A 13543-nucleotide genomic window follows, 5' to 3' on the forward strand; every position below is an offset into this window, starting at 1 on the left:
CGGCAGTATCTGGATTCTAAAAACTAATCAGACAGTGCCTATCTGAGTAATGGACTTGATGGCCCCAACAGACCCTGACAGCAATTACATTCCACGAAACAGTGGTTACTCAATAGCAGTTGAGATTTGGCTCTTAGCCTGCCCGTGAATTCATTTGAGAACTCGGCCTTGAAATAATCATTTGAGAATGTAAAAGACCATGGCCCAGACTGAAATTTATGAGAATGACCTCCTCACTCTGCCAGCTTTTAAAGATCAGCAGCAGACTGAAACGATCCTGGCCGTGTTCTGAAACCCCCCAAGCAGAAGCACTATTGGTGACCAACTAATACATACACCCCAAAACCTCCTTCTATTAACTGAAAGGAAGAACTAGAGTAGGGTAAAAAGGATTGAGTGGCCATTGGAAATGTATGTGATACAAAGACCTTACATGTAACACCTATAAACATTATTTGTTTATAATTGATCTAAGCAGTTAGATATTCTTCAGCGTTCTGCAAAGATTAGAATGGGTCAGTGATTTCTCCAGCCAAAAGGACGAACAGACCATCAGCAAAGTTAACAGTAAACCTGTCTTCTTCCTAGGCCTCCCACCACACTTGGGCTGCTGCACAGCTCACACTCTGCAGCAGTGATGGCACACCAAATAACAACGTGTAACGTACAACTTCAGCCATCGGTTTGAAGTCAAGCCTTTTCAAAAATAGCTTTTCAAAAATACTTGAACCTTAAAACCATAGATTAGCTTAAAGAATAAAAGTGAGAAAAGGGGGACAAGAGTTCTCCTCACAGCAACTGGCAATATTTAGCAGAGACCTGAATTTTGCAGCCAGCCAATCAGGAACATTAAAGCAACCTCAGAACCCCTGCTGTTCCTGTCTTCCCTTCTCAGTCTGCTGACGACAGCAGACAGTAAAACAGAGCTACAAATAACTTGGACGTGTGCATTGCAACACTGATTCTTTTCATAGCCCTGCATCGCCTCCAGCTTCTGCTCACTAATGCGCTTACAGCCGTTACGCTCCTCCAACGCTGCCACAGGCAACTGCACTTCAACAGATCAGGTCTAAAAATACTTTTATAAAGATAATTGACAACATATTTATTAAATTATTTGCACTGCTTCAAACTTGTAACCACAAGCTGTAAATGGCAGTCCCACTTTATGGGCCCAGAAGAAGCCTGTAAAGGCTTAACATCAAGAAGCTAATATCTGCTCACACCTCTTCAGTAGGCTGTGCTTGTACTTTTCTGAGTTAAACTGCCCTAACAGTGACCCTGAAGAGGCTGTTGCTGTAACGTGGTGCTGACTGCTTCCACACCAGCACATGTATGCATAATGGCTCCCTTCCAACTCAGGATATTCTGTGATTCTATTTTCGGGTGGTCCTGTATGGAGCCAGGAATTGGACTTGATGACCCTTATGGGTCCCTTCCAACTTGGAATATTCTGTGATTTGATGATTCAGTGGTTATGGAGACCCAGGCATCCCAGCCACCCTGCCCAATGGGGAACACAAGATCGTTGCATGTGGCCAAGTGTTTCAACCCAATCTCATTGAAATTTCTGCTGATACTTTCCATTCACAGAGCTCTGGAACAGGCCGGGATCCCAGCCAAGCCCAGACTGAAAGCAGGACACCACAGAGTCCTTCAGGTAGATTAATCCTGGAACAGTTACTGCTTTATATAACCTACAGTGAATTTTAAAGTGCACAAAGTGAGATGCTACAATCAGCAGTCCTCTTGGAACAATTTGTCCAGCATAATGCAAAGACAGGCATATAATGCTATCCAAGAGAGATAAGTAAAAAATCACAAGCTTTACAAACAAAGATGCTTCCAGAAATGATTACACTGGATTCATCTCCTTAGGAGGAAAAACCCTGCTGCTACTGCCAAAAACTTTTCTACAAACTGCAACGCCAAGACTTGGCTCTTCTTCAAATTCTTGCCCTTTCATCATAGCCAACTTTCCGTGTTAGAGCTTCTTTGGTGCCATGCAGGACTGGCAGACAAAAGCCTCCTACTCTGGGCCACCAGGAGTTACTATGCCCAACAGCCTGTCTTCACAGTGCCCCAGCTGCAGCTCCCACCCAAAGGAAGTTTTATGTTCAAGGAACTGTCATGGTCATATGACTCCTTTAAATCTGCCATATTGAAGAGTGCTATAAACAGATGGATTAAGAGACATATATTTAAAAAAAGCAGATACTGAAATATAATTTACATATCTACTGCAACACTTAAACACTTTAAAAAAAAAACACCTTATTTTCAAAGGAAACTGGCATATCCTTGTCTGGGGCTAAAGGCATTTTAAAAAATGCAACATCAACTTTGGTGCCTCCTAATACATAGCCAGAATGTTCCACTCACAATTCTGTTCTCACAAAGCGTTTTATACAAAGATAGCACCTTTGCAAATAATCAAATCTACCCTTCATGCAAAATCGGGGTGATATACTCCAGTTTTACTGTCTAAAATACCATTTACTCCCACCAGGACAGGCAGTCTTCTACATTCTTATGTTGTGAGTGGATCAGGTAAACAGCTAAAATCCCATCAGGGACTGCACAAAGAGTGGGCTGGAGCAGGTTCAAAGAAGAGCAACAATACTTGTGAAGGACTTGGAGAATATGCCCTATGAGGAGAGACTGAAGGAACTGAGGCTGTTCAGTCTGGGGAAAAGGAGGCTGAGGGACCTTATTGCTCTCTTCCAATATCTGAAAGGTGCTTACAGCAAGAGTGGGCTTGGTCTCTTCTCACTGGTGACAGGTGACAGGACGAGGGGAAATGGCCTCAAGTTGTGCCAGGTAAGTTTAGGTTGTCAAGCACTGGAATAGGCTCTTCAGGAAGGTGGCTGAGTCACCATCCCTGGATGTGTTTAAAAACCATTTGGATGTGGTGCTCAGGAACATGATTTAGTGGAGAGCTGTTAGTTAGGTTAGCACAGTTAAGTTGTGGTTGGACTTGATGATCTTTAAGGTCTTTTCCAAACTGAGTGATTCTGTGATTCTATGGTTTGTCAGATAAAACCAATACCAGAGGTGCAATATATAAACAAAATCTGGCTTAACTCAAATGTCCAACTACTACATAGTTACAGGGCTGTCAGCACAAAATCAAAAGCAAAAACAAACCCAAAACCCACTACACAGAATCATAGAATCATCAAGGTTAGAGAAGATCTCCAAGATGATCCAGTCCAATCATTCACCTATCACTAATATTTTCCTGCTAAACCACATCCCTTAGTACAACATCTAAATGTTTCTTGAACACTTCCAAAGTGCAGTAAATATATTCAGTGCTCAATGTAGCTCTAAACTTAAAAGTTCAGAAGCAAAATCTCTATACCTAAGATAGAGATAATCTCTATACCTAAGAGATAATCTCTATACCTAGAGATAATCTCTATACCTAAGATAGAGATATACCTAAGATACCTAAAATCTCTATACCTAAGTGTTATTTTTATGAGCCAAGTTTCACAACAGACCTAATCTAGTGCTGGCTTCTAAATTCTGAGCCTAGAAGATGATGCAAATTACTAATATTCTCAATTTCAGAAACTAGAACACACATGAATACATTTACCATTTTTAAATTTAAGCCCTGTATATTTTAGACAAGATTACTTTTCAAAAACAGTATCCTTGATATGAAAATTGTAAATGCATGTTTAATTTATGTGTTTTATAAAACATATTGAAAAATCCAGTTCCCTTACAAATCAAGCTGTTTGCCAGCAGAATGTGTCAGGTGCTGCCTGTACCAACAGGCTCTGCAGCCTCCAAAGGTTTTCGCTGCCCTTATTCAAGAGAAGTGAAAGCTTCAAAGACAGAACATTCTTGCAAGTTTCATAAAAAAATCAGCACCCAAAGGGGAGAAACCCCTATTGTACATTGCTTGCAGAGATGCTATGGTGCGTCCTGCATTGTGCAATGGGCAGATCAGGAAGCATATGCCAAATGGGTGGGAATACATGAGTGAGTGAGATGGATTAGAAGGCAGGATAAAATTAAGGGGAGACTGAGTTACTCATGGAGTACATGTGAAACCTTAGTTTTTAGTTTTATGATATAAGAAAACATCAAAAACATCATGTAAGCTGCTCACTGCAGCCTGGACACTGGAGTAGGTGTTGCAATTATTTTCATAGAATCAGAGAATCCATACATTTGAAAGGGATACTTACAAGTCAGCTAGTCCAACTCTCCTGCAATGAACAGGGACATCCACAGCTAGATCAGGTTGCTCAGAGCCTGGTCCACCCTGACCTTGAATGCCTCCAGGGACAAGGCTTCCATTTCATCTCTGGGCAACCTGTTCCAGTGCTTCACCACCCTCACTGTAAAAGACATTTCCCTTATATCCAACCTAAATCTCATCTCTTTTAGACTGAAACCAATTCCCTTTGTCTTCTCACCACAAACCCCAATAAAAGGTCTGTCCTCTTCTTTCTTGTATTTCTGGCTCCATCTTTGTATACAGGAAAATAAGTAAAAGGCAGGGAGACTAGAATCTGTCCAGAGGTGGAAAGAGGTAAAAATAAAAAAGCAAAGAAGAAACGAAAAAAAGAAAAGAAGATCAAGAAAGCTACTTGGAAAGAAGAGTTGAGTTTCACAGGGAGAAGTGACTTGAAGATTTTCCACTTCTGGAGTTTTTCAGTGCCAGGTTGGATGGGACATTTGGAAAATCCTGTTCTACTGGAAGTTATCCCTGCCCACTGCAGTGGGGTTGGAACTAGCTGATCTTAGAGACCCATCCAAACCAAACCATTCTGTGATTCTATGAAGAACCTCAAGGACAGAAAAAATGAAGTATAAAGAGGGCAAAAGGCAACTGAATTAAATGATTATCAACACTTAAATCTGAAAGGCACTCAGCCCAGGAAACAAGAATACCTCCCACTGTCCAAATACAAGCAGCCCAAGACCTTCACCAAGAAGCCCAAACACCACAGTAAAGCATCCCTCTTTGAGCACACACCTTCATGCCGGCTGCAGCTGCCGGCCCGCTGGGGTCCACAGCCTGGATGTGGCACGGCTTGCTGCCCCGCACCACAAAGCCCCAGCCAACTGCATCGCCAACGATCTTGAAAGAGAAAAGAAGGAGGTGAGCACTGCTAGCACTCTGATACATCTAAATTCAGGACAACTCCTTTTTATTGGACACCGTATGATAATATTTTACCAAAAACTGTGTACAGTCTCTTATATAAGATATGGGAAAGGCACTATGCCTTTTGCTTTCAACAAACTTTTCCTTTGTTGAACCAGGAGGCCGCAAAATGCAGTGCTTTCCAATGACTGACCAGGTACAAAATTGTCTTTTTGCAAAGACTTTCTCTAATACTGAATCGAAATTCCTTTCCCATCACACTCTGAAAAAAACCCTTCAGTTTGCGTAGTTAATCTTGGGTAGTTAACCTACAGTGGATGTAGTACCAGGATCACAAAGTTTAGATGAGTTTGTGTAATACAAATATTAGTGTCTTTATGTAATTTCACAACCCATTTAAGTCAGCAGTACTACAATGACATAAAGACAGGATAAACAAGTACAGAATCAGTCCTGAAATGTGTGGCAGTACTGATAACACATTTCAGGACTTAAAAGTACAAACCTTAGCAAGTGCAAATAACCACTAATTATCCCTTCAGAAAATGTCTGTTTGGATTACCTTAGGCATACAATGCACAGAAAAAAGACCAGAGACATACTGTAAAAGTTTTCCTGACGTATGGAGCTCCAGGCATCAAAAGCTCATCAGCAGTCACCGGTCTCTTTAATACTGTAGGGATACATAAATAAATATTTAATATAAACATTCATCTGAAGCTTCTCCTAATAAATAAGACACAATGTTGGAGCATAATGCCCTTCTGTCCCACATCCAATACACACTTCAGTTCTTGAAGTCTTACTTGAAATAAGCAGAAGAGCCAAGGAAAAGTCTGCAGAATAACTTTGAGCACTAATGATGAGATCTTTGGAAGACAGGGGGTTCAGGCAACAAACTTTGTTGTCTGCAATCAGCATCCACTGAACACGACCACAAGCATTACAAGTGGCTGCTCCTGTGCCCACTGTTGAAACAAGCAGCCAACCTCCACGGCATGAAGAAGCTTTTCTGATAGGCTCTCTTGCACATTTCATCTGAGTCAGTTTGGAATCCCAGAATTCAGTAACAAGAAAATTCAGACAGGTCATACTGCATGCAAGAAAGCTTGGCAATCTGCCTTTCTCTTCCCAAAACAAGAAGTCCTTGTCACTTCCAAATCTCTACTTTTTCCACCAACCTTTTTTCTGGTTTGTTTTGTTTAGGAATGAGAGGGGATTTTCCCTGGCAGAAGACAGGGAATGTTGGCTTTGTTGTGCAGCACTGCTGCTGGTTGGTTCAGGAATTAACCCAACAAAGAGATTTCTGCAATTGTAAGCACAGACATCCAGTGCCCTCCTATCCAGACAGAGCCCATTCAGTCTATAGCTGGCTCTGATTTACCAGTACCTTCTGAAAGTGATTCTGCACTACTTCACTGTGCAATAGTGTAATTTTCCCCTAAATAAACTAACTGTAAAGTTATGTCAAACCAAGTCAATACAATTCTGCATATCATTCTTATCTGTCTGTACATGCTTTACAAGATGGAAGGCAATGGAAATACATAAACAGTTCACTGCATTTGCCTATCTCACCTTCCAAATTAGGATTGATTTCCTATAGTAATTAATTATTTTGATGATGCCTGCCTTTTAAGCCACAGGTCAAAGTTAAAATTTCTCCCAGATTGTATTCTGAGATATTCGTGAGTTTCTAAATGATGCTCATGGAAGTAGGAAGAGTTACTGTGTACAAACCAATATGTCATTTTTTTCTTCCCTGTGGATTTTGGCAAGTGGTCATTTAGCCAGTTACAATTTACAAAGCATGTCCATTCATCTTAAAAAGCCTGGACAACCGTCCTCACTCAACAGATCAGCATCAGATAAACCATCCACTCAGGACATGCTGCGTGCTTTCCTTCATTATACCCTCAGAAGTCTTGTTTGGTAATTGTTTTCCTATATGACTGGTCAAGTCATGACCTGTTTTTATAAAAGGATCTCCCTGCAATGAACTCATCTGACAAGATGCCTCGCCTTCTATTTATTAACATGCAGTTCAGCAACAAGCTCTGATCCTGGGTAGCAGGAAACTGTTGGTGAAAAAGTCATTTTATACTCCAGCAGAGGATTAAGAATTCCTCCGTAACATTTACATCTGCAAGCCTTACGCTAACCTATGTGAGGTGATGTGTGGATCTGTACTTGTGCTACAAGAGGAATTACCCTAAGGCAGATTGTGTTTAAAAAAAGAAAACAATAATGTATGAAAGGGCAACATCAGCTTCTTTTTCTTCCAGTGTTGTAGAATCAGTTGCATTAAAATAAACTTGTTCTCACTACGCATGGGTTGACACTTCACATATAATTAAGCCATAAGTGAATGGAATAGCTGACATGCTTCAGATATCACAAACGTTTGTGGAGAGTGCATGAATGCTGCTTTATCTGTCCCAGAAATGTTTCCAGGATGTAATTAATGGTGTACTGGGGCCAAAGGGTTCAGACTACCAACACTGTCACAGCCTTTCTGGTAACATACCTGAGAGGTATTTTGCCAAGACATAATGCTGTGGCATTTTGAATAGAGGGACAAACATGTGGGAAGGTGGCACTGAATGCCCAGCAGCAGTTTACTGTTAGCAGAGACTTTAAATGGCAGCACTCCTTTGAAGGCAACACAGATATGCATTCACTGAAGCCTTTCCCTGTGCACAACGCTCCCCACACTGCTTGAGCAGCGATGCAGCAACCAGCCCTTCACTGCATGCTTCTGCCCATGCAACACCCCTGCCTTCCAACTTCCGGTAGGACAAACCAACCTCCAAATGCCTCACACAATGACAGAAATGCCCCCACATCCAAACACACAGTAAGCCCCAAAATGACCTCCTGCCCATCAGTTGTGTGCTTGCCTCCACTCAGAGCAGAATGGGGACATTCATACTGAATCCAAAATAACAGGGAGCACAAAGGGCACCATGGGCTTTGAACCTCAGAGCTCCTTCTGAGGGAAACAGGGGGGTTGAAACAATATCTATTGCAGTCTGTTTTCCCCTTCACAGATGTACAATGAGAAACAATTTTAACCAAGCTGTGGAAGAATGGGTGCATTTAACCTTCCTTTGTGGGGTAGGAAATCCTTTCAAAAAGAAAGCAAGCCTTACCACTATTTCTACCTTCCCAAACAGACCTGTGTAAGACCTAAACAAAGGAAAGCATTGCAATGGCATCAGACAGGCACTAACAATGCTTTCTCCAGCTCTAGATGCTGTTGTCTTCTGAGCTGTGTTATTTCATAACAACTCCTGTGGCCACTGGACAGTTAAACACTCCCATGACTTACGCCAAAGGAATGTCTCAAGGAGGAGGTTTGGGTTGGCCCAGGGCTTGGCAGTGCAGAGGCGAAGCTGGCTGTCTGGCTGCATGTCCTTCTAGGAGATAAACTGTAGCTCCAGCCACAATTAAGGGCTTGGTGCTGAGATTACAGGAGGCAGACGTCTGGCTTGCATTCAGCAAGGCTGGGTGATGCTAATAATCCCCCCTCACATTCATGATGTAGTGAATTTTTAATTTACCCTTGAAGAGATAAAGTTAGACGAGATGCTGAGCATTCCTCACATCCCTTTCTCCCACACAGATGCCTGTACCCATCTCCTGTGCATCAAAAGCTGATGTTGGTGCTCACCGGATTTGGGGTTGCAGAGCACCGGGGGGCTGCTGCTGAGCGTGGGGCTGCTGCTGAAGTACCCACTGCTGCCACAGCTGCTCATGCTGCTCCTCCGCACTGCCGACACAATCTTTATCTCCTTGGTGGGGCTCACTGCAAAACCAGAGGGGGAAAGGGAACCAGTGTCAATTACTGAACACAGTTCTTTGGATTCTTTAAACCACCAGCAGTAAGCCGTGCTTTCACCTTCTTAAGGGGTAAACATGTTACACATAAAAGGGTCACTGCATGAATATTGTAATACCTCAGCTAATACAATGGCCAAACTGCTCCCACTGCAGGATCTTCTAGGAGGCATTTCAATACAGGGAAAAAGTTATTCCATTTCCCACTTATTCTTTCAGTTCCTGCTTGATATTTCTGTGCAGCAAACACAAACACTCTGGCCTCCTTCCCCTTATCTTTCTCAAAATCAGCATTGAATATACAGGGCAAATTACTTTGGGCTTGCGGTGATTTTAACGCATTCTGTTTGCTCATAGACACTGATTTTTGATCAACAACTGAGGTGCTACTGATACCAGAGCAAAAGCTACGCCAAGAGCTAAAGATTGGGTAAATTGAGACAATCCCTGCAAACAGGGATACATGACTGTTTTTAGGTTAACAGTGAAATCCCTCACACAGAAAGGGTGCTGGAGGACGTTTAACACCCCATGCAGTCACTCTACAGAGAGCAGTGCAGCTAATGAGTCACCTGACAGAAAACTGGTGTGTTTTCTGTTGTCATGGTTCTGCTTGCGCAGGCAAAAGGGGCTGTCGTGGCTTTCTGGCACCAGGCGAGACTTCTCGGTGAGCAGCTCCATCAGCCGCCGCCGCCGGCGGAAATTCATCCTGCACTGGTAGAGCAAATTGCTGTCCATAAAATGATGCTTGTTGGACACTGGGAAAAGAAAAGGATAGAGGTGTTTGGTGGGACTGAAATCCGAGCACAGCTGTCTGCAGTGAGCCTTGGACACTCGTATCCAAACATCCTGTCCCTCTCCTGTCCCTGCTGTAGGCTCAGAAGAGGAGCACGTCAACCCTGTATGCCATAAAGTGCTGCTGGTCCCTAGAGCAGACTTAGCTCCCTCACTTAGATCTGTGCCAATGCCTCAGTCTTGGAAAGACACTGCCTGTGTCTTTCAGAGCCACGGGCAGTAGAAAAGCGAGACCTGTGCATTTCCTCTGTCTCAGCCACCATGGACACGGTGTCCCAGACGCTTCCTGCATTTCGCTTCCTCTCCTTTGCCCGGATACGCGAGGTTTGGGAACAGGCACTCGGCCAAAAATCATTTCTAACATAATGAACAGAAGTCTTAATGACAACCTGTTTTGACACCAAGAGCAAATCCCAGGCTGCTGGCGAGCACAGCGTGCCTGCAGCCTGCAGCAGCAGCACAACGTCTGCGCAGTTGCTGGTGCTGAAGCTGCCTCTCAATAGCGGTGTGAAATGCAGCAGCTGGATGGAGCTGGTCCAGGTCCCAACATGCACTGCCTGCTTCAGTGCTGAATTGTGGAAAAGCTCCCCTGAGCACTCCCTGCATTACTGCTGCAGGATCCCACACAGCTGCTGTAGAGGTTTTGCCTGCATTTTCTCCACCTTCATTCAGCTCCTCGTTCCACAGAAATGACTTCCCACAGTCGACCTTTTCCATGAAGGATCTAGATCATGGGTGTCAACCTTCTAGCTTGCCTGGGCCACACTGAGTGAAGAGGAATTGTTTTGGGCCATGTATACAATATATAATATAGTCAATGTATATCATTTAAAAAACATATATTTTTAGATATTTTTATTAAAACATAAAAAAAAGAAGGCAACAAAAACATAATGCTAGAGGCATTTTGACTCTGTTTCTGTGAAACCAATGCATTAGTATCTGGATTGATAGTAGTAGTCACAATTCTTAGTGAGTTCTGAAGGTGTTCATCAGAGATTTTTGACCTAATTTTACTCTTCCTATTCTTCATCCTTGAAAACAGTTTCTCACAAATGTATATACAGCCAAAAGTGGTGTTGTGAATAATGAGCGATTGTGAAGTGAGGGATATCTTCCTCTGGTAAGACAGGGCTTATAAAAGTCTGGTGAAGAGACATCATCATTTTTTTCTCTAAGTTGAATGTCTGATTGCAATTCATAGAATCATAGAATCATAGAATCGCAAGGTTGGAAACAACTTGCAAGATCATCTAGTCCAACCACCGATTCTGTGTGTACCACTTGAAAATTCACAGGTAATGTATTTTTGTTGACTGGAAATGCATTGAATGCACCCCTGGAGGCATTCAAGGCCAGGCTGGATGTGGCTCTGAGCAGCCTAGTGATTGGTGACCCTGCACAAAGCATGGGGGTTGAAACTCGATGATCACTGTGGTCCTTTTCAACCCAGGCCATTCTATGATTCTATGATGATTCTATGAAATGGAGTTGCAAATATACAAAAACAATAATGTTTTTGTATATTTTGAAATATTGAAACCTATCCTGAAATTCCTTTACCAGATTGGAAAGCACAGCTGCCTATTTTTTGCAGCACCAAGCGTTTAGCCAGTGTATAAAAATGCATAAAATTATTTGCCATACAGTGAGCTTGTCATGATTTTAGTTTCATTTTGAACACCGTTATGGTTTGAAAGTTGGCACAGATAAATTTATTTTCACTTTGAAAACACATGTTTAAGTTGTTTAAACAGGCAGTCAAATCCACCAAAAATGCTAAATCTGTGAGCTAGCTTTCATCTTCAAGTTCTGGTGTAAATTTTCCTTTTGATTCCATAAATGACTTGATTTCATGAAGCAAATCATAAAATCTTTTTGGCATTTTACCCCAACTTAGCCAACTTACTTCAGAAAAGTCAATTAAGTCCCTATAATCAGCATCCATACTCGTAAGGAACTCCTAGAACTAGCAGACACACTAATCAAATACATAATAATGTTAAAAGCTGATGATCTTGTGGGGCTGCATTACTAGCTCTCCAGGCCCACATGTAGCCCATAGGCTGTGAGTTGGACACACCTCATCTAGATTCTGGATTTACCCAGTTTATAAACTGCATCTGATCACTGCACGGATCACAGAATCACAGAATCATAGAATCACATACCTGGGTTTCAGGTATTTATTTACATGGAATGCATAAACAACAACATAGGTACATGCTCGGAGGTCAGCCATTCCTGACACTTGCAGAAGAAGACTCAGCCATTTGGCCTCAGCCTCTGCCAGACACTATGTTGTCAATTTGCTCTCAGATCTGCCTAGCACCTGGGCTCCAAAGGCAGCAAAACCCAGGATGCTGCACCAGAGGTCCAGCCCACAGCTCTCAGCTGTTTCCTGAGCTCATCCTTTCTTTTATACTCCTCAGCATGTTCCTTCTTCCATTCATCCCTTCTCAATACCTTAAGATTTTGTTCCTGGAGCTCCACGTACGTTAGAGCCTTGGAAAAAGGGCTGTATTTAGACATGCACCGCCAGTACATCATCTGACACTTGTGAGCTGCAGGAACAGCCTCAAAGAGCAAACAGCCCAGACGTCTACAGCAGCTTCTGGTCTCAGAGACCATGTTCATGCCAGGGAAGCAAAGTAAGCTATCGTGACTCAGACAGGAAAGAGCCCAAACCTTGCTGTGGCGCTCAGGGCTCAGCCCTCCATATGGACACAGAAGCTGCCATATGGGGTCAGACTGTAAGTCCATCTTGCAGAGAAGCCTAGAGGAGCTTGTCTCTTGCTTCCTGCACCAATGCCAGAGACAGGACACTGCACAGATGGACGCTGTGCCTTTGGGACACAAAGAATTATCAGGACACGGGAGCTTTCCAAATGGCATGTGCTCATGTCCAAGCTGCCATAGTGACCTTCTGCCCAAGTCCCACAGTGTGCCATAGGCTGCCTGGCAGTTTGCACATAGCTCTTTGCAACGTTGCTTTTGCTCCTCTTGTGAAGCTCTACCTTTGTTTCAGGAGTAAAGACAAAAGGATGTGCCAGGCAGCCAAACTGTGATGTTTTAAGCACTATGTACACAACAGAATGGAGTACCTACCCCGGCTCATTCCTTCTGAGAGCATCAGAACAGCCAGTGCCACATGGCTTTACTGGGCTTCATTTCAAGGCTGAAACTGCTGTTTCCTCAAATCAGCCATTTGTACCCTCTGGGGGCCACACAGCTTCACTAAGTCCATTTACCCCTAGAAGCAATTGATTTCTGCATTCTGACACCTTAATTAATTATTGCAGGCACACACTGCTGCTGTGCTCCTTGCTTTGGACACACATAGCACACAATACTATAAAACAGCACTTATGGACAATCACTATTTTTGAAGAATGGAAATAGGGGAGGAGAGATTTGGAGACTTGCCTACATTCACAAAAGGATTTGCTGGCAGAAGCAGAGTTAATAAGAAGGTCCTCCCAGCCAACACTCTCACTTTCAGACCACTGACACAACAAGTAAAACTATTCTAGTAATATAAGGCCGCAGCATTAGAATAACTCAAAGCAAATTTTCAAAAACCACGTTTTTTTAATTTTCTCATATTGACATCTCAAAGAGTTGCCCGAAACTTTAACAAACAAGCGTCACACAGTCAGCCTGAGACTGGGTTCATAATAGTTAATGAAAGGGGGCCCTACAAATACTCACCTGGAAGCACAATTACTGCTACCAGCTGTCTGCCATCTGACAACTATCAGCATGGCTTCTGGATCA

At 42.9% G+C, this 13543-nt stretch overlaps 1 protein-coding gene across 3 annotated transcripts in view; it reads right to left on the minus strand.

The window, feature by feature from the left end:
• The window catches only part of DEPTOR (DEP domain containing MTOR interacting protein), a 74977-nt gene that overhangs the window by 14745 nt on the left and 46689 nt on the right, over window positions 1–13543 (minus strand). For all 3 annotated transcript variants that reach the window (XM_048940834.1, XM_048940836.1, XM_048940835.1), the window contains 4 exons: window positions 9544–9729; window positions 8805–8939; window positions 5734–5804; window positions 5000–5104 (listed from right to left, as the gene is read on the minus strand). In XM_048940834.1, coding sequence (XP_048796791.1) covers window positions 5000–5104; window positions 5734–5804; window positions 8805–8939; window positions 9544–9729 — 497 coding nt within the window. The remainder of the gene's footprint in view (window positions 1–4999; window positions 5105–5733; window positions 5805–8804; window positions 8940–9543; window positions 9730–13543) is intronic.

This window comes from Lagopus muta, chromosome 3, assembly GCF_023343835.1.
Source record: "Lagopus muta isolate bLagMut1 chromosome 3, bLagMut1 primary, whole genome shotgun sequence".
Taxonomy (NCBI): domain Eukaryota; kingdom Metazoa; phylum Chordata; class Aves; order Galliformes; family Phasianidae; genus Lagopus; species Lagopus muta.